Source organism: Myxocyprinus asiaticus, chromosome 2, assembly GCF_019703515.2.
Source record: "Myxocyprinus asiaticus isolate MX2 ecotype Aquarium Trade chromosome 2, UBuf_Myxa_2, whole genome shotgun sequence".
In the NCBI taxonomy this organism is placed as follows: domain Eukaryota; kingdom Metazoa; phylum Chordata; class Actinopteri; order Cypriniformes; family Catostomidae; genus Myxocyprinus; species Myxocyprinus asiaticus.
Genome location: NC_059345.1, coordinates 3,821,115 through 3,842,324, shown reverse-complemented (window position 1 = coordinate 3,842,324; position 21,210 = coordinate 3,821,115). Strand labels below are relative to the sequence as shown.

Here is a 21,210-nt window from a genome sequence, read left to right as displayed (position 1 = left end):
CACACTGGAACGCCGTTTTCCTCCACCCAAAACTGAGGCCATATCCATGCTAATCCGTTTTCAATTCCTAATGTCATTGTTTTCCAAAGTATGCATCAATGGAGAGTGTTTTCGAAATGCTCTATATTCAGTGGAGGAAATCGCTGTTCTAGTGTGATAGATCGACATAAACAAAGCGAAATTAATGCGTTTTCAACTGAAAACGTATTAATGTGGAAGTGGCCGGAGAGTTTTGAAAATGTTCTTTAGTATGGCATACTTTGAAAAGCTATGATGTTAGGACACTGAAAATGTGTCTGTCTGTCACCTTCCTCTTGGATTAACAAGAAATGCTATTTCTGTTAAACCCCACCTCACTCCACCCTACACACACCCCTTGACGCATGACAGGATACAAACTTTGTCTAAACTATGAGAAAAGTGTTTATAAGTCTCACACTCTTCAAACACACACACCGGATTCATTTTTGCTTGGATTGTACGTTAAAGGACAAACATGAAGAAGTGTGGCATTCCTCTGTTTGTGTTTCTCTGTTTATATGTTGCTTTACACCCCTCCAATCAAACAGGTATGTGGCTAATTTGATGTGTTTTTGTTAATGGGAATGTCACATTGGCATGGATCACTATGGGCATTTAATACAACAAATGTTATTGCTGAATTTCTTTTGTTAGAATTATAGAATATATAGAATTATACAATATATATAACATACTGTACATAGCCTACATCCTAATTAGTTTTGCTGTGTCCTCTTATAATAACTTAATGAGCTGTTCACATCCAGTTAACAAATGGTTATATTCTGTAGAATTAGCTTACTTTAATGGTGGTAAACTGATACTAATACATCTAAGCTAAGCATTCTAGTATGTACTAAGTATGGTCAAATATGCATTTAATGCTTTTGTACATAGCAGATACCCAGAGGAACATTTTAAAGCTCACAGATTTCTTAATTCGTGAGACTTAATTGAGTTCTCTGCTAAGTCTCAACTATGTCTGAGATGTTTCTCCTGACACTTACTTGGAGAAAGATGGAAACAAATGAGACAATTTTTTATACTAAGAACAGTATAGAGCTATTAAATTAACGGCAATAGCATTGCTCAGGTAATAAGGTCTTGGAAGAATTTGATGAGCAATATTTGAGATCATATTGAGCCTTTTGATTGCAGACTTTGTTATCTTGGCAAATCTGAGCGCAGTTTGAGATATTTTCTGATTGTTGAGATCTCTTCTGAAACTCTAGAGGAGAAACATCTGAGAAGCAGGAAACTTCTCAATCTGTTCTCCATTTAATCTAATTTTAGTCTAAGAGAAACAATTGCAATATTAAAGAAATCTCATTTGTGATTTTTCAATCCTTTGGGTGTCAGTGAGTTACATAGTTATAAATGTGTTGTTTAAAATATATACATATTAATGAATTTCTCAATTAAGTAACACGAGATCAGTTTTTCTTGAAGACTTTAAAGAAATGTAGTACTTACATGACATGGAATGTGTTGTCTCTTACGGCATCTTAAATAATCTGGTAACTTTGCATTGATGTTCCCTTTGTTTAAGGTTTATAAAGGGGTTTATTAATGACTAAGCCATTTACAAATGTGTTATAAATCATTTATATTCATTTAGAACAACATGCATAAAGGGTTTCTTCCATGCATTACTTCCATTATTTTACCAGACATGTTATAAATGCTTAATAATCAATCAACTTTAGTAACCCCTCCTATTATAGTGAGATTAAAATCCCTCCTGTTTTTGATGTATTTTGACATAAATCATGAATTAGAGCGTTTATGTTTTTTGATTACTGTAATCATAAATAAGTGTATTTATTAAGCATTTATAACAATGCTCACTATTTGGCAAGTATATATGAATTTATGCCATATTAGTCATTAATAAACCTCTTTATATGCCCTTAACAAAGGGAACTTTAATTTAAAGTGTTGCCAATATTCTTCCAAACCTGCTGTATTTTAAGACACCAGATCCTTCCTTATCTACAACGAGGACCACGACAGATGCGTGAATGTGGTTAGTGCTAATGTGGTGCAGACGGCTCAGTGTGACATATCATCTGAAGCTCAGAGTTTCCAATGGGTTTCCTCTTCAAGGATTGTAAGTGTCTCTCTGAAACTCTGCTTGGGTGCCCAGAACATCAAAGACTGGGTGAAAATTCTCCTGCTGCCCTGCAATGAAAGCAGTCCACTACAGACCTGGGAATGTAAAAATGAGACACTGTTTGGCTTAAAGGGACAGCCACTGCATCTGAATTATGGCAATCATAATGAGCCAAATGTGATGTTGTATAAAGGAACTGGTGCCTGGAGCCACTGGCAGATTTACGGGACCAAAGACAATCTATGCTCTCGCGGATATCAGGGTATGAGCAAACATCCACCTTTCTGATAGAAAGATTCGGAAAGCAATTTGAAAAGCCATGGCCATATTGAATCATAGGTTTATAGTTTGCAAGGAGGGTCATATGAAAGAAACTTACACCTTAAAGGTGCACTCAGGAATTTATGTATGTCGTTTTTGACTTAAACTGACTCCTAGTGGCGTGGATGCAGCATTATATAAACACAATAATTTTCAGTTACTGATGCCATTGTAGAAATTCACTATTCACAGTCAGCCATGATTAATTTAATCCATAAGTGAAAATGTCCAATAACAGGGCGGTACAGAGATTAATGTTGCTGTAAGCGATTTTTTTTTATGGAAAGTTATGCAAACAATTGTCCTACTCCCTGAAAGATATTAATAACAAAAGTGTCCTGAGATATCTCAGCGGTGTTTGTGACAAAACTAGACTCTGTAAAGCTTTCTGATAGTCAATCAATGTGCACGTTCTCATAGTATTGTAGTTGCAGCTAATTATTGAAGCTTAATGCCATTTTTATGCCATGTTGTTCATAACACTTGTCAGTTGAGGGTGCTATTTTGCTGCTGTTGTTTTTGACAACCGCTTCTGCTCAGTGTCGGTCTCAATAAAGCTCATTCGGTATCTTTGGAGTGCAGGGTTTTTGAAAAGAGGGGGCATGGCTAATCCAACGGCTCAGTTGGTGGAAATTCCAGAATGGCTAAAATTGCTTACAGCCCCTTTAAGCGAGTAGAATTTAGCTGGTCATGTGATCTTAACATGGCAGCCCCCATGTGGGAACCCTCTTCAGGTAGAATAAAACAGATTTTATATGGTAACTGATATGACTGGAGTCTTAATCTCATGTGAGTGCTCATGATTTTATACACATGTTTCAAAATTACAGTTCTTCTCTTAAGAAGTACAACTTTTTTAATGAGTAAAAAGATTACTGAGTGCACCTTTAAGACCTGGTTTGAAGTAGATATTTCTCATTTAATTTCTTTTTGTTTTATAGAGATATATACCATAGGTGGAAATTCATTTGGGAAACCATGCCAGTTCCCTTTTAAATTTGCTGAAAATTGGTATGCTGAGTGCATCTTGGAGGGCAGATCGGATGGCCTGCTGTGGTGCGCCACAGAGACTGACTACAACACAGAGAAGAAGTGGGGATTCTGTCCAACTAAATGTAAGACGACAACACACACATCACTAATTATTTGGCCACCACTGTACGTATTGTGCTACCATAATAAATGTACATATATGCATTAGAGAACAAAATTGTAACCCCTGCACTAAAACTCATTGGCCCTCCCACTATGACCCTATACAATAGGCTGAGAGAGAGAAAGGAAGGAAGAGAAATTACTAGAATTGCTGCTGTAGCTGATCCAGATATTGGCATTCCCTCATTTTTCTGTTTTGCCTTTACACGGGTAATAAAATGCAAGCAAGCCCATTGGAAAGTGACCTGCTGACAAACACATGCTACATACATAATAATATAGTACAATGTGTGCAGTTTTTTCCCAGCCCACCTCAAGATCACCATTGAAACCAGCAATTCATTTGAAGTTAAACTTTGCAACCCATCACCTAATCTAGTGAATCAAGAAAACAATTCTTTATAAAGTTTGCTTGTTTTCATCACCAGTAGTCTGCAATGGGGGAAAAAACAAGTTGCCCTGGTTGTTAAAATTTTGATGTGTAATGACCTGCCTATTCTAATTATTTATGTAATTATGAAAGAGATAGTGTACAGTTAGTCTGTCATTAACAAAAAATAACCCAGACAGGGAGATCTGAAGAGGTGTAATAATGGCCAAATGAATGTACTGTATATTATCCTGCTTATTACATGACTACTTACCAAACAAATAAATAAATGGACATGAAATATTGAATTGAGTTTATATTATTATGCAAGTAAAATGAGATGGCAGAGTGATTCGAGAAAATGTATCGAAATTAAGTATTCCAGAGAGCCGTGTAATAATCTACTGTAATAAAGTGCAACAGTTGGGTTCTGGAGGTAAAAATCTCATTCATTTTCTTTAACAATAACATTTAAACCTTTAAAGACAGATCGTCCGTGAGCTCCGAGGTTGTTAAACAACTGTATATGCTTCTGTTGAAGCCATCAGTCCACATTATTTTAACATTTTAAAAAAAAATACTTAGCGGAATTGGTTGTAAATAACTACACCACGCTCCTTCAATCAGAGAATGGTGGCCAACAAAGTGCACCAAAGAGCTCTAGTGACCTCCCACTCCTATGACGCACTGTGACTGATGCAATCGAGTCAATTTCCCCACACTCTCAAACTACTGACATATTTTTTGGAAAGTGACATCTTTGTTCCTAGAACATTTCTGGTAAGTTGTCAAACACAATCAAAACTACAGCATGAGGCGCTTAATGTTGACTCGTAGCGGTAATGTTAACATGATTGTCATAAAATGTCAGCATTTAAATTTGGACCATGTTGTTTGGTGACTGGATGCTCCCTGGATTCCTTGAACTAACGAAAATTAAAGTGGTTAGATTTCCTAAAGCAAAACACAAATGGACGCCTGCAGTGAAGGAAGAGGTCTGGATATGTGCAGTACTAAAAACTGTAAGATACAGTATGTAGCCCACATTTTATCTCTGATAAGTGAAAATAAATTTTTCCAACTATCTATAAGTTTGATAGGTAGAGTCTAGCTGGCTAGTTAAGTCAGAGTATTTCTTTACCGGCTCTAAAAGTTATATATCGCTCCTATTATAATAAACACTTGCAGTGTTAACAGCTTCATTGATTATAATGGGAGTGATCAAATATTCCTGACTTTTCGATAAGTAAGTAATTGTGAGTATCTAAACTTCACTATGCTTTAATAGCCTCTCTCGTGTAGACACACTCCGTGCCAACAAGATAATGGAACATGTAAGGACAAGGGGTCACTTCAGATAAACGTTTAATGTCCTTTGAGAAAAGTTATTGCCTCAGTCTTATTTAAAGGATCTGTTAATGACACCTCATTGTTTATTTTCAGTTTTTGCATACATCTTATTTGTTCTGTTTTAGCTAGACTCAAAAAGCATGCGCTAGTCCAGAAATTGGTAAAAGAGCCAATCATCTTTTAGATACAGACATCATCTGTCAGTCAACTCAAGAAAGCGCATATGCATGAGCTCGACCAGCCTGACAAATAGCATTTTTTTTGCATGATCTGATCTAAAGATGCACAGTTTATGATACCATTATTGTCGGGTTATACTGCTGATTAAAATATGTTATTTGATTGTAATCTTGACTAACCATTTTCGAGATTTTGATCTTTCCTCATTCAAGTAGATAAGAGCTGTACTTTTATGCTGCTTTTATCTATAGAAAATAGCTTCCTGGGAGCATTCCAAAGATGACTGCAGAGTGGACTTACTTTTCCTTGACTTAAGCTAGTCTTTTTTTGTTTTGAAAGTTCTAGGTTATAAAAATGCAAAAAGCAGAAAACATGATGGGCTCCTTTTTTGTGTCTGCGCTAGGCACAGCTCAAAGAGCAACGACCGTGTGCTACATCTTATCCAATGTTCATGAGAGCGCTATTTCTAGGCACAATTTCCGTAACAGCGCAAAGTGCAAGTTGGTGTGGCTGGGAGTGTTTGCACTATCTGTGGGTCTATGCGCGCAAACTGTGGTTGTATTGCGCAAAACGCAATTTGCTATTTTCCTGAGAAATAGGTAATTGCGCTAAGACATTTGAGAAGCATCTCTAATCTCTGTGCAATGTCTAAAATAAGCTCCTGCATTTGCAGTTTGGGGATTCCACCAGCAGATGTTGGGTTAATTGTAATAATAATTATAATATGTTTATTTTGTATAGCGCCTTTCCAAAGCTCAAAGACGCTGAACAGATATTAAATAATATAGCAAATATGCATTACAAAACAATGAACAATAGGAGAAAAGCAAAGCATATTGCTTTTTTTAATCGAAGTTGCTTGACATGAAAATAGAACACAGATGGTGTAATAACCAGAGAAGAACCTCAGAATTAAATTGCGCTTGACCCAGACCCTTATCGCTTTACATGTACGGTTTCGCCATTCTACTTGCGCCTAGACTAAGCGCATGCTTGCACGAAACTTCATAGTACTCTTAAAATGGGACCCATTGTTTCTTTTCCTCTAATTAACACCTTTAAATAAATGGTTTATATTTTCCATAATTTTTGGTTGATTACATCTTTTGCAATGCTTCATGGGATTGTAGTTAATTCCCTCATCAAAGTCTGGAAGTACACTGTCTTTTAGCTTTGTCTATTTGTCCGATTTTCAAATACATTTTTTGTTACAAATAAAAGTTTGTATAACATTGTGATTCACCTAGTTGGTTTAGTCCATGGCTAATTACTCTTTTATGAAGGATTTAATTAACCCCTATGGAAAAAATGAATGGTAAAAATACTTCCAGAACCAAGATGGCTGAAAAAGTGGGTGAGCAGTGTTGTGCTCTATATATGTTTTTGAGTCAAATTATAACTGGACCCATACAGTGGTTCTAAAGTCCTACATTTTTCTATTTCTCTGTCTGTGTGTATCAGCTGGCTTAGGCTGGGATAGTAATCCAGTAACCGGTGTGTTGTATCAGTGGAACACACAGTCAGTGCTCACCTGGCATCAGGCTCGAACAAGCTGCCAGCAGCAGGATGCAGATCTTCTCAGCATAGAAGAACTGCATGAGCAGACTTACATATCAGGTAGATACAAACAAACAAACACATATACATATACAGCACATAAGACTTTTCTTTCTTCCATGGAACACAAATGGAGACATAGGCAGTATGTTATTCTCAGTCACCATTACTGAGACGTGACTGAAGCTGTCCTTCTGTCTAACATCTAATTCAGTGGAAGAAAGAAAGTCATATGGGTTTGGAACAACATGAGTCGGTGAGTAAATGATGACAGAATGTTAATTTTTGGGTGAACTATCGCTTTAAGTGTGCAATACTTTGGGGACACTGTAATATGCAAAGTAGTTTTTATTAAATAAGGTACTTAATTCTTTAGGCATGACAAATATCTTGAGCTCATCATTGTGGATTGGACTTAACAGTCTTGATTTTGAGAGTGGCTGGCAGTGGAGTAATGGAAACCCATTCAGGTATCTCAACTGGGCTCCTGGTAAGTGTCATGTATATATAAATGGGCACGCCTATAAACACAGAGCTTAAAACATGCTCCAGTTCGAAAGCAGCTCAATGGTCCAATATTTGTTTGAATGGGTTCTATATGATTTTTAGGTCACCCCTCGTTAGAGCCGGGCCTGAACTGTGCAGCGTTAAATGCTGGTAAAGCATCTAAGTGGGAGAGTATGGCCTGCAGTAAGAAACTAGGCTACATCTGTCGCAAGGGCAATTCTACATATATAACTCCTCCAGCAGGTAGGCCACACACATACATACACACACACATACACACACACACACACACACACACAATACAGTGGTCTCCAAAAGTATTTAGGCATTTATTTTGTTGCATAACAAATTATCAAACCACTATTTTGCACAGCCCCCTAACCATATGTATTCAAATTTGCTTTTAGTTTAACTCTATTCCTCAGCTGTAGTGTAATAATCTGCTACGATCCTGGAGTGATGCTGCTATACGTGCTATCAGAATTATCCTATGAGTATTCTAGTTGTTTTGTTGTCTGAGAGAAAACATGGAAGATGCCAGTTTCATTCTTGTATATTTCTTGGGGAACTCTTATTTTGACACAGACTCAGAAAGCATTCTTTCCTCCATCATTTTACCTTTGATCCCAACTCGGAAACTTTGGATATCAGGCAGGCGCCCTGAGCCTATGTCTTAACATTTGGCGTGAAACTCGTCTGTTTATGATATTGACATGAATGATACCTCAAATCATGTGGCTTGTTTGAGAAAAGGTGTGTTATTACTTTTCAATGATCAGACTTAACGATTTTTACCTGGTGGACACTAAAACCTTAAAATAATAATAATAATTATATAGACTTACATTGTACGAGGGACCTGAGCCATAGCTAGAGACCAGAATCAAACAGAGATTTGGGATGGGCCCTTTTGATTTGGACTATTAAGCAACACTCTAGCAACAGCAGAGCAACATGCTAAAAACATTTATAACATCTAAGCAACTGCATAGCAATAAGAAAAGAATGTAGAAATCTAGTATTGACACTTTTAAGGAACTTATCTATGCAACTGAAATTTAAAGAATCATGTTTTTGGTGCATTGAAATGTTTAAGATCTTTATTTATGGTGCCAGGGACATAAATACTGTACACAACAGAGGTAGACCGATATATAATTTTTAGAGATTAATCATTGCCAATATTTGCTTTTTGGAACTAATGGTTATCGGCAAAAATTTGTGCCCATCATTTCAAAATAAATGTCCCTTGTGTGTTTTGGGCTTGTTTAGAGTTAAAAGTCCCACATTATACACCAAATCTTTTTTCTTTTCTTTTTTTCTGGTTATTATTAGAATTTTGTTTGTACAATAAACTGCATCTGGGATTTTATTTATTTTGGACTCTGTGTCTGTGCCCATCACAGTAAATTGATTTAAAAAACTATCGACCGATTAATCCACTATCGGTTGACCTCTAGTATACACTAACCTTTAAAAATTTGGAAAAACTACAGCATTTTTGTTCTTGGAAGAAACTGATGCTACTTTTCACCTTGGATGCATTAAATGAATAAAAAAACACAACCTTAAAAATAAGTAAAGATAACTGTGCAAATTGTTATTACTGTTTTAAATAACTCTTAAATTTTTACTTATTTTAAAGTCTACTAAGAAAATAATATGTCACATAATCCTTAAACCTGAAGTGTGTAATTTCTGCACCAAAAGCGCCACCGATCTAATTGCACCAATCGTTTTTCGAAACAGCTTTGCTATTGGTCGAACAAACAGATAGTCCCGCCCTCAACTCACACCATTGGTTGAGTCAAAGTTATTGTGTTCAAAACAAACAGGGGGATTTTCATAGCACCACAGAGACAATAATAATAATAATAATATAAATTACTATGAATGGCTTACTTATAGTTGTCTCGGCATATTAAGCTGGGATAGAACAAAGTATTTTAACACTGAAAAAAAGTTACACACTTCAGCTTTAAGAAAATATTCTAATGTGCTACTCTGGGAATCAAGAAACATTCCTAACAGCTGAAAACAGTTGTGCTACTTCATGAAGCGTGGACATCGCATACAGTGTTTTTAGTGACCATGGCTGTCAAGCTCTCTAAAAAAGTAGTCCATATAACTTGTACTATATCCAACTCAAAATTTTGTAGTTCATTGATCATTTTCCTCTCTGCATAGCTCTCGAATCTCATTTGCACTTGCACATTTAAACTATTCACACTAAGTGGATGCTTTCGATATGTGTGGAAAAGAGCATCTTGAACATTCTTCAAGTCATTTAAGTTAAGTGTTTCTTTAATAGTTCAAAAGTGTTGCTCTGTCATTCTCTCTGTCTCAGGTAAGGATCAGCCGAACTTCTGTCCAGCGGCGTGGGTTCCATACGCGGGTCACTGTTATTACCTGCAGCGCACTAAGAAGATGTGGAGCGCTGCGTTAGCGGCGTGTCACAAAGAAGGAGGAGATCTGGTCAGCATACACAACATAGAGGAGCACAGCTTCATCATATCACAGAGCGGATACTGTACGTTTGCACAACACACACTAAAATCATGTTTAGACATGTAATTGTAAGTAAACATTATTATTATTATTATTATTATTATTATTATTATTATTATTATTTTAATATACAAGTAAACATTTCTTTAATTGCTAAGACTATATCCATAAAACATTGTGTTGTGCAGTGCCCACTGATGAACTCTGGATTGGTCTGAATGATCAGAAGATCCAGAACCTGTTTGAGTGGACAGACCGATCACATGTCACCTTTACTAAGTGGGTAGTTGGGGAACCATCTCACGCCACAAACCGCATGGAAGACTGTGTTCTCATCAAAGGAAAGGTGGGTTTATTCGTGTCTTCTCTTATCAATGTTTGCTTCTCTTTTCTTGTCTTTCTATTTTCCTTCTTATTTTTAATTATGTATTGCTTTCATTGGGATAATCCTTTATTGGCCAAGTATATGTACTAGGGTTGTCGATTTAACACGTTAATGTAGTGCAGTTAATTATATAAAAAAAAATAACGTGTCAAAAAATTAACACAATTAGTCATGTCCCCGGAACGTAATGTGGAATATTTCTACCATCGGACCAATTAAAGCTTGAATTGCAAAATGGATTGCTGTGTACTGTAGGCCAATGTTAGGCTTATGTTTAATGATATAGAAATATACAATATATCGCTTTCAAAAGCCACTTTTTGAATTGTCTTATCAATGCATTTTAATTGTCTGAATTATTATTTTTTTGAATACTTTGAAGATGCTAAAATACAAAACAGTTTTGATATTGCGATTTTTTTGTTTTGTTTATTATGACATATAGTCAGTGTTGGGTAAGTTGCTTAAAAATAGTAATCAACTACAAATGACTAATTATTTATCTAAAATTGTAATCAGATTACCTTACTAATTACTTAATTGAAAAATGAATTACTTTACGAATTACTTTACTTTTAAGATACTTTCTAAAACACTTTTCCGCTCAACAAATTCCAAGTAATGTCTATATTTCTTTCTTGTTCGTTGTTACACACAAGTCATACACCTCAGCGCCTCACATTTCTCCTTCACAATGACTCATGATGGGGCCATAATTCATGTTTTCTACATAAATAATATATTAGAAATAAGCATAACTCTATAATGTACTTAAAAGTAATTAAATGAATTGAAAGTCAGTAACTAATAGTAATCTATTAAGAATTTAAAATGTAATACATAACTTTTTTGAGTAAAAGTAATTAGATTACAGTAACTAATTACTTTGTAATTGGATTGCACCCAATACTGCATATTGTGACCCTGTGTCTGTGTAATAGGAGGGAAAGTGGGCAGATTACACGTGTGAAACAGAGCTTGGATACATCTGTAAGAAGAAAGCATCCAGTAAACCTGACGGCACTCCGGAGGTGATCAGTCCCGGATGCCAAACTGTGAGTCGACATAACACATAATCTCTTCATTTCATTCTTCAAATAGAAAACATATTTTTTACCCGTTTCATCTATTTTATTATTTTGTCAGAGTATTAATGAGAAAACATTTTGTCTGGCGACAGTGGTACTTTACAATTCAGCATTTATGATTGAGGATGTGCTGGAAGTGATGATGTCATCTGTTTGGTTCTAAGGGCTGGATTAGATATGGCTCTTACTGTTATAATATTGCCATGGAAACCAAGACTTTTAACGATGCCAAACAAATATGTGAGCAGACTGGAGCTAACCTGGTTGATGTTGCCAGCAGGTGATGCAGATGATACTTTAAATGCTGTAACTTGACTTGAGACTTCATGAATGTCAGAGCCTGGGTGAATCTCACAAAAAAGGTTTTTAGCCTTTTGTAAAAAAAAAAAAAAATCTCGTTTTCTTTACTGTAATGTTTAATGTTACATGAAGAAAATAATTACATGTATATATTCTGAATATAAATTATAATAAAAATAATATATAAAAAATATAATATAATATGAAATAAAAATAAAAAAATAAAAAAATAGAAATAATTGTGTCGAGACATGATGATATACATTGCTGGATTACAGTCATGAGAATGGGATATTTTTGCAATACAGTAATGACAATTTGACAAATGTGTTTAATTATCATAATAATAATGTCACTATGCCAAAAAATGTAATGGTCCTAAAATAAGCTTAATTGTCTTTATGCTAAATATAATGTCTTATTTTTTCTTCAGATTTTAGGTTTAAAATGCATCAGATTTTTTTTTTTGTTTTTTTTTTTGGTGAGATTCACCCATGTGCTCTCTGCAAACATGACAATGTTCAAGTGTTCAAGTGATTTTTTTATTTTTATTTTTTATTTTTTTTAAATGGATCACTAAGCATTACTCTTTGCTTCCTAGAGTGGATACTTTTTGTGTATGCATAAATGTATATCACATTATTTGTTTTTTATGGTTTTGATTAGGTATGAGAATGCTTTTCTTATTAGCCTTGTTGGTCTCCGGCCTGAGAAACACTTCTGGATTGGTTTGTCAAATACCGAGCAAGCTGACCGCTTTCTATGGAGCAATGGCGATAAAGTAAAATTTACACACTTTAATGTAGGGTTGCCAGGTATGTTGAGAAATTAACACTGTTCTTGTGAAATGTTTTATTTAATTGCATTGTGCAAATGTATTAATCATGACATGCAGCACAAAAGCAGTCAAGTACAAAACTACTTTAAGTTTAATTTCTACCCATCTGTTTTTTTCCCCTCCTAGATAAGCACCAGGGTTGTGTTGCCATGTTAACAGGGATGTCAGCAGGATTATGGGATGTTCTGGCCTGTAATATTAAACATAAGTACATCTGCAAAAAAATGGCTGAAGGTGTTACAACCACTCAAGAGCCGCCAACGACTCAACAACTCAGCTGCCCACCTGAATGGATTAAAAAAGATCCACACAATTGCATTCGAGTAAATGTCAACACACACGTTCCTCTCTGAAATTTTGAGCATGTGCTATGCCTTTTTATTGTGAATGTTTAGTTAAAAGCAAGATAGTATATTGATGGCACTTTGAGCTGTTTTAACAGTTTTTAACCCTTTAAACTCTGCATACAGGCCCGTGGGTGGGGCTAGAAGCATGCAAAAAGTTTAAGTTTACATTTTAAAAGTCTCCAGATATATGAGTCACTCGTATGTGGTACCATTTGAAAACTCAAAATCTGAACTTTTCAAAGAATACCATCACTTTTGCATTTATGTTACATACATAACAAAATAAAGCTTTAAAAAATTTGTGTCGCAAATGAGCGCCACCTAGAGGTGATGACGTAGAAATATGCGCATCAACTGAAACGTTTTTTACATAGCACTTAATTAGACAAGTCATACATCAAATGAACGCTCTCTTTCTCAGGAATGTGACTGTACAGTTTATTTTGTCGCTGTAATACCACAGTTCAAATGATTATCAAAAGAATCACAAAGTGAAATATGATCTCTGAAAGATAACAAAGACAAACGTCTCAAGTGTGCTCAGAGCACTGCTTCTGTATGCCCCAAATTAACCCAAACTCCATATTAGCGCTAACCTTAATTCTTTAAAATGAACTATTTTTTACTTGTCTGTGAGCTGACTTGGTAAAAAAAAATCCAATGTTATTTCTCAGATGTAAAAATAAAAAAACAGGGTCTGTGCAAGTAGGCTCACTGGGGGGAACGCATACTTCAGAACGCATACCGTCGGAGAGGTCCCTGTGTGCGCATAGCAACTCTCGAAAGTGAGCTAGAATCAGCCAGTCGTCGAGGTAGTTGAGTATGCGGACACCCACTTCCCTTAACGGGGCAAGAGCTGCCTCTGCGACTTTCATGAAGACGTGAGGGGACAGGGTCAGGCTGAAGGGGAGGACCTTGTACTGATACGCCCGGCCGTCGAAAGCAAACTGTAGGAAGGGTCTGTGTCGTTGTAGAACCGAGACGTGAATGTACGCGTCCTACAGGTCTACCTCCGCGAACCAATCTTGATGCCGGACACACGCCAAAATGTGCTTTGGCGTCAGCATCTTGAACGGGAGCCTGTGCAAGGCCCAGGGGCGAAATCTGCACTCGTCGTGCAGAAGGAGAGAAAGCTGCTGGAAATGCGCCGTATATCCAACAGCATAAGCTTCTTAAGAGGTGAATGGAACAGCAGAAGTATTCAGCTCGCTGATAGTACAACCGCTCGGCTCCGAAGAAAAAATCTGAATGAGTGTTTGCGAGCCAGCTCATTTTATACCCGTATGTGCGGGGGAGTGGCATGCAAATTCCACTTGCCAATTCTCATTGGCCTTTTATCAAAGACCAGAGGTGTTCAGGGCTCTCAAGAGCGACCCCTAGTGTCACTACATCAACACAACGTCGAGTGAGTGACAGAAGGGGAACTATTTATGTCATTATTTTTTTAAGAAATCCTCACTTTGAAAGTTTTTCTCAAGTGCCTAAAACTTTTGCACAGTTTTACACATATATATATATATATGAAGAGGCTGAGACAGGCACAGACAAACATGAATAAATAAACACTGGGATCAAGAAAACTCCAACAGACACCCCAGACTCACACTTTTCTTCTTTTTAGATATACCAGAAGCAAAAGGAGGAGAGAAAGACTTGGTTTGAAGCTCGTGATTTCTGTCGAGCCATTGGTGGCGATTTGGTGAGCTTTCACTCTCGAGAAGAAATTAACACGATACCGTGAGTGTTCACTACCAAGATATTTTGTACTGATATAATTCTGTATAATTATTTCATTTTCATTAAAACAGGATTATTTAGAGTATAGTAAGGCATTTCATTCTGCATACTTCTTATACTTCATACTTTAAGGTATAGTTCACTCAAAAATGAAAACTCTGTAATCATTTACCCTTTTTGGTGAACTATCCCTGTTATTTTGGTACTAGTATTATTTTTCTGCAGGTATATAGTTGGGGAACCAGCGTGGATAGGCTTCAATTCGCTGGACAGTAATTCTGGTTTTGTTTGGTCTGATGAAACCCCTGTGAGTGTTTTCTCATGAAATATCACCCTCTTTCGGCCATCTGCCCTTTGAAATTTAGCATCTATTTAGGTCAAAATTAATTAGACTATAAATGACTCTCCACCTGAACATTTCTTTTCCCTTTAATGGCTGTGATTAGTGATTTAGTGTCTGTATCTATTTCAGTCTGATTTTGATAACTGGTCTTCCGGGGAACCGAACAACTACAATGATCAGGAGCACTGTGGCGAAAGCTTCTTTTATTTTAAACGCAGGTGGAACGATAGGGATTGTGAAGCCTTTAATGACTGGATCTGCCAGATATCAATAGGTACACATGCATGAATATGCACATACGAATACAGTGATCCAGAAAAGTATTTGGACACTGAAGTCACACTTAAAAATGTCTGAGAATCATTGCTTTAGATGATAAAATTATTTTCTAAACCATTTGGTTTTCATTTGAGTAATGGTTGCTTGCTGCTGTTTATAATAATCAAAGTGTGCTCACAAAAGAAAGACAAATTGTGTTACTGGATATACAGTATTTACTTTTGTTGTGTACTCTGACTTTTGATAAGCCCATGGAACATGCACATGCAGGCAGCAACTTCAAAACCAGCACCACAATAACATTGTTTGGATTCTGTTCTTTTCATAGGCACAACTCCGAAATCCCCTCCATCTCCTTCACCCCAGGGTAAGAGTCACCGCTGCCTATGTCATTCATTACCATTAATTTTCTCTCATTTCAGATCTTTTCCTTCACTTTACTAAAATGCGGGTAACTGGGTAACTCTAGGTTTAGACTTTGAAACATAAGCACTTTAGTAAAATCAAATGTTTTAGTTTGTCCTGTTGTAGTTTTTCGTCAAATGAAACAATGGGCCTCTGTCCTAACTTCTCAGTATTTACTTCAATCTACTGTAACAAATGAATTAATGTAAGAACATCAGCACAGTGAAAAAAAGGACACGAAAATAGTTCTTGAGGCAAATTTGTTCAAAATGAGGAGATCTATCATATGAAATGAATATCGTGTTTGTGTGAAACACCACAGAATAAACAAAAAAATATTTTTATTTAAAACTTTACCTCCCAGTGGCCATTTGTTTTCAAGTTTTGCACAGACCTCTGGGGCCAGGAGTCAAATAGGCCTACAACAGTTCCGAACAACCTTTGTTATATGCAACTGTCCTCCCAGACGTTGATGGCACCTTGGACAAAGTCACTGCATTCAGAATTTCAAGTCGGTCAAACCAACGCTCTCATAGTTAGAGCTTCTTTTGGTTTGTCATTGTTATAGCGCCATCAAGAGGCAGAGATACACAAATTCTATTTGTGTCCTCAGATTGACCTCCTACATAAGTGTCCCAAATTCAGTGAACATATCTCATTCCATTTGAGAGTTGTATGCATTTAAGGAAAAGTGGCCACACCCACGTGTTGTCGCAGTGTACAATCAAAAGTTCAAACTTTTTTTTATAATTTTTGATATTGGGACTCCAGAGAATCCTTCTGCACTGGTTTGTACGAACGGCCTAGGACTTGTTCGCAAAAGTAGGTTTTGCAAAAAATCCAATATGGTGGAAAAAAAAATGTCATGACGGAAAACGTTTCATGTCTCTCATAACTAAGATCTATTAGATCTTAATAATAATTAACATTCATGACTTATTAAAGCATTGAAAACAATAACATTTCAAGAGAGCAAGTGTAATGATAGCCAGCCGGTAAGTAGCTGTGCAGTGTGTAAACCTCTCTCCCCTGGCCTCAAGAGGCACACTAGCGACTGATGCTAGGGGCTGTAGCATTTAGCCTCCTTGTTAGCACGCCTGCCTCCTATGCCGGAGACACTGGTTGGAATCCCGCTCAGAGTGGGTAGAGTAGGACCGGTTACAATGGTGCCGTGACCCGGATGGGAGTGAGGTTTAGGGGGGTGAGAGTAATGGTAGCCAGCTGGTAGGTAGCTGCGCACTGTGTAAATCTCTCTTCAATTGCCTCAAGGGGACTGATGTTAGGGGGCTATAGCCTTTAGCCTCCTCGTTAGCATGCCCGCCTCACATGCCAGAGATGCCAGTTCAAATCCCGCTCAGAGCAGGACCGATTACACAAGCACATATACATTCATCATACTTGACATTTCAATTATGTTTATCGTCAAACATCATTCCATCAAACTCCTATTACCTTATATTGTCTTATTTATTATTAAAGCCACAAATGTTCACCTTAAAATCTACAAAATTGCTCCTGAATTGACTAAACTAAGCCAGAAGATTTTGCATCCCTTACTTTTTTATTTTATTCTACAGTGGAATATAACAAGACTGCTGATGGTTGGATCCTGTTCAACAATAGTCAGTACTTTATTAATAACGACCCCATGCCAATGGAAGATGCTCGCATGTTTTGCAAGAAAAACCATGCTGATCTTGTCGTCATTACTGGCAAAACCGAGAAAAAGTTTTTATGGAAGCAGGTAATTACTGTGGAATTCGTCAAGTTTAATTGCCTTTATGCCAGCAAAATAATCAGAATTACAAATGATGAGGCGGCTAAAACATTGACTGTTGTGTATTCTACAGTGGAACCAATACAGTTTTGGATGCCCTAACACTAGAGTTAACTGACACTGTTTTACAGATTTCTAAAGGATCAGAGGCTCAGTACTACATTGGCATGACTGTGGGGTTGGATAAATCTTTTTTGTGAGTATGAAAGTCTAGGATACAGTGTAAGTGCTAAACTGAGACAGAATAAACACAAACTTTAAAGATACTAGTAATTATCTAACAGCCACCTTTAGTTGTATTTGCAGAGCATGGTTTAATTAAGCAAAACTAGCTTTTAGCATTTTTGTTCTGGATTTTATAGTTTTTTTTGTTTTTGTTTTTTTTGTAGTTGGGTGGATGGTTCACCTGTCATATACACTTCATGGGATCAAAATGAACCAAATTTCGCCAACAATGATGAAAACTGTGTGACCATTTACAAGAGTACGGGTAAGAACTCATTATCAGAGCTGTTCCTGTATAATGGAGCATAACAGTATGTCAGTGAAACTACAGTAGTCATGACAATCACCATATCTATAAAGAGACAGACACATCCAAATATGCATTCTTCCTTACTATACAATCAGCCAATAATAGGATCCCAGTGGATTAGGGTGTCCGAGTCCTCAGTATTCATTTCAAAGTAGACGAGAAACACCATGATAACCTTCAACATCTGGCGAGATTCTGGGGTGTGTGTCAACTGGACACTGTACTATCCCATAAGGCCACAGGAACTGTGAAGACGTTACATTCAACCCTGTAAAGCCTGACATATGAAGGAATTTTCAGAAAATTCAAATTTTTTGACATTAATATGTTTTTAGTAACATTAGACAAACTATATAAAGAAATCATAAATTATGTTTATTTGATACATTAGGCTTTAAAAGTCATGATCCACCTGAGGCCCAGTAATTCATTTTTGTGTAGGACATTTGTTATTGAAGTTTTTGTACAGTGGTAAATCTTGGGGTATTATCAGAGGACTCCCTGGGCTTTTCAGAGATACAAAATGTTTGAGAGTTTGGCCTTGACAGCTTCCTCTCCTTGATCTATAAATATGGACTGAAATGTATCACAGTCCAGTTCAGTGCATCAAATACAATATGAATAAAATATAATTTTTTCAATAAATAATTTTTATGATATGTATTTTAGGCACCAAACACTATATTGACATTTAAAAAAGAGGAAATTGTAAAACCTTTTTCGTTGGGTTTCAGGAATTATGGTAAGATGACATCATAATAGCTTGTAATGTAAAATAATGAGATCTTTATAATGACAGAGCAGGCTGCATTTATGAAAATACACAGAAATATTAGTTAACACATTTAATATATCTTATAAAAAAGTATATGTCAGAATTTTCAAAGCTCTGTGATTTCTTTATTTTTTTATTAATTTTTTATTTTTTTATTTTGTGGTGTGCATGAATTTAATGATGATTGAGAGATATTGCTCAAAACTCTGCATGGATTGCAAAGGTTTTCAGTAACATAATACACAAAATTTTAACCATGCATTTTAAAATATCAGTAACACTTTATTAAAATAAGCTGTCATTTATCCCAACATAAGAGTCACTTTTCGCACAAGTCTGCTGCCATTTTAAATAGATCGATATAAACATTGAAACCACTTTTTTCACAAATAACCACTAGATGGTGCTGTAAACATGTGAAACTTACATACCATAGGTTGTTTGGTACGTCAACTTGAACAGAGAGTGAAACAGGAGCCGTCAAACGTTGTGTATCATATTTGATACACACAGCATTATATGGTTAAGTCGCTGAATAAAAAAACAACAACCATTTTAAACGTAAGTGCTAAATATACCAAGAAAGTTGTTCTTTGTGGTCAGATGGTGCTTGTTTAACAAAACCAGAGGAGATTATTTTCGATGTTGTTATTACTACATCATATAATTGGGACATGGGACAATGCCCACGTTCCTGGATGAAGTATGTCCAGAATCTATTCATACTACTTAACTGCATGTCTAAAGAATATACTTTGTTACCGAGAAGTGTCCTTATTCAAATGCAGTATACTCTGACAGTACGCGATTTCGGTTCAGCTAGACAGATGGACAGACAGACAAATAGATAGATAGATAGATAGATAGATGGAGATTTAAGAGAGAGTTTGCTTTATTAGTATTATGAAATGTTCTTATATTATGTCTAACCTCTATTTTCTGTCATAATTGCACAAAATATTATATATATTAAATAAAAGGTACATGTATTTTGTAGGATTCTGGAATGATATCAACTGCGGTAATGCCTTACCCTCGATCTGTAAAAGAAGTTCTGATTTTGTCAACACCACTATGACCCCCTCCACTGTATCACCAGGAGGTTGTGCACCTGATTGGACAAGATTCCACGGCAGAGTGAGAAATTTGATTAATTTGATTGTGCATTCAAGGGATTGTGGAACTCTGTCTACTAATAACTGTACATTGATAAAACATCAAATATGTTCCTAATGGCTTGGATTGTGACAAGATGCTCAGCAGTTTCAGATTTAGTGTGCACAGACAAATTCCACATCACTGGAAACTTGTCGCATTGTGCGTGTTTAGTGCAGAAAAGTAGAAGAAGACTCACAGATTCCATTTTAACAGCAACCATGAACAATTAATTTGCAAAGCACTTGAAAAACAGTATTTTAATTTACAGTCCTTCACAAAGCAACTTTGGTAGAAAAAGCAACAATAGACAGCTACACTTTCTAACAGAGTCCACTTGTATTTCCAAACAGTGCTACATTTTTATTGACCAAAAGATGTCCTGGCATGACGCCCGGAATCACTGCATATCACACGGAGGAAACCTGGCGTCCATTCTGAGTAAAAGAGAGCAAGGTGAGCAGTACAGTACTGGTCTTAAAACAGAACATTCTTTAAACCTAAATTCAAAGTCTTGAATGAAAAAAAAAGTGAATCTGCTTTTTAAGTCAGCCCTTGTGCTTCTCAGCCAGAGTTGTTTAAAATTCAGAATTTAAGAATTCATGAGTGGAAATTTGAGTTGGAATTTGAATTGAATTGGCAACACCCCACAGGATGTTGAATCAGAATTTTAAATGGAATATAATTTTGGGACAAAATATAATTACATTGTTAATGTAGATTAATTGTGCATCATTATTACCTGATATGTAGAACACAACTGATTGGATATTTTTCTCTAAACAAAGTTCAATACTATCAAATCAGCTCAAACAGCCAGCAAAACTGAACATAATTTTGCCACAACAATGTAAATGTCTACCGAATTGTTTTTGTTAACTTCATAAAAATAAACATTAACATAAAAATTTGAATCCATTGATTATATAATATGTTGAGTAAATTTGGTTTGGTGAGAAACAAACCTAAATCTTATGTATTACAGTATTTAGTGAAAATCTCCTGTGCGCGTTCATGGTAGGCCACGAGAGCAACAGTTCACGCTGCCTCTTCACGACATTGGAGCGTTCAAGCAAAAACTCCACAGCGATAGCAACAACAGAACACAACACAACTGTACACAAAACAGAGAACAGAACTTATTAAACATGTCTGAAGAGTTTG

General features: G+C 36.2%; 1 protein-coding gene across 3 annotated transcripts in view; it reads left to right on the top strand.

Annotated features, from left to right (window-relative positions):
- Positions 1–432: 432 nt before the first annotated feature.
- LOC127450203 (macrophage mannose receptor 1-like) overlaps positions 433–21,210 on the top strand; it is a 44,641-nt gene continuing 23,863 nt past the window's right edge. For all 3 annotated transcript variants that reach the window (XR_007898931.1, XM_051714089.1, XM_051714082.1), the window contains exons 1-21: positions 433–569; positions 1,995–2,396; positions 3,397–3,570; positions 6,972–7,127; positions 7,444–7,557; positions 7,677–7,817; positions 9,922–10,104; positions 10,271–10,428; positions 11,409–11,522; positions 11,720–11,835; positions 12,522–12,670; positions 12,820–13,016; positions 14,662–14,777; positions 15,003–15,084; positions 15,250–15,394; positions 15,728–15,766; positions 17,382–17,548; positions 17,713–17,777; positions 17,971–18,071; positions 19,889–20,028; positions 20,400–20,502. Coding sequence is in view for 2 of the 3 variants with exons in the window: in XM_051714089.1 (XP_051570049.1) it covers positions 497–569; positions 1,995–2,396; positions 3,397–3,570; positions 6,972–7,127; positions 7,444–7,557; positions 7,677–7,817; positions 9,922–10,104; positions 10,271–10,428; positions 11,409–11,522; positions 11,720–11,835; positions 12,522–12,670; positions 12,820–13,016; positions 14,662–14,777; positions 15,003–15,084; positions 15,250–15,394; positions 15,728–15,766; positions 17,382–17,548; positions 17,713–17,777; positions 17,971–18,071; positions 19,889–20,028; positions 20,400–20,502 (2,935 nt within the window). In the remaining variant the exon portion in view is untranslated. The remainder of the gene's footprint in view (positions 570–1,994; positions 2,397–3,396; positions 3,571–6,971; positions 7,128–7,443; positions 7,558–7,676; positions 7,818–9,921; positions 10,105–10,270; positions 10,429–11,408; positions 11,523–11,719; positions 11,836–12,521; positions 12,671–12,819; positions 13,017–14,661; positions 14,778–15,002; positions 15,085–15,249; positions 15,395–15,727; positions 15,767–17,381; positions 17,549–17,712; positions 17,778–17,970; positions 18,072–19,888; positions 20,029–20,399; positions 20,503–21,210) is intronic.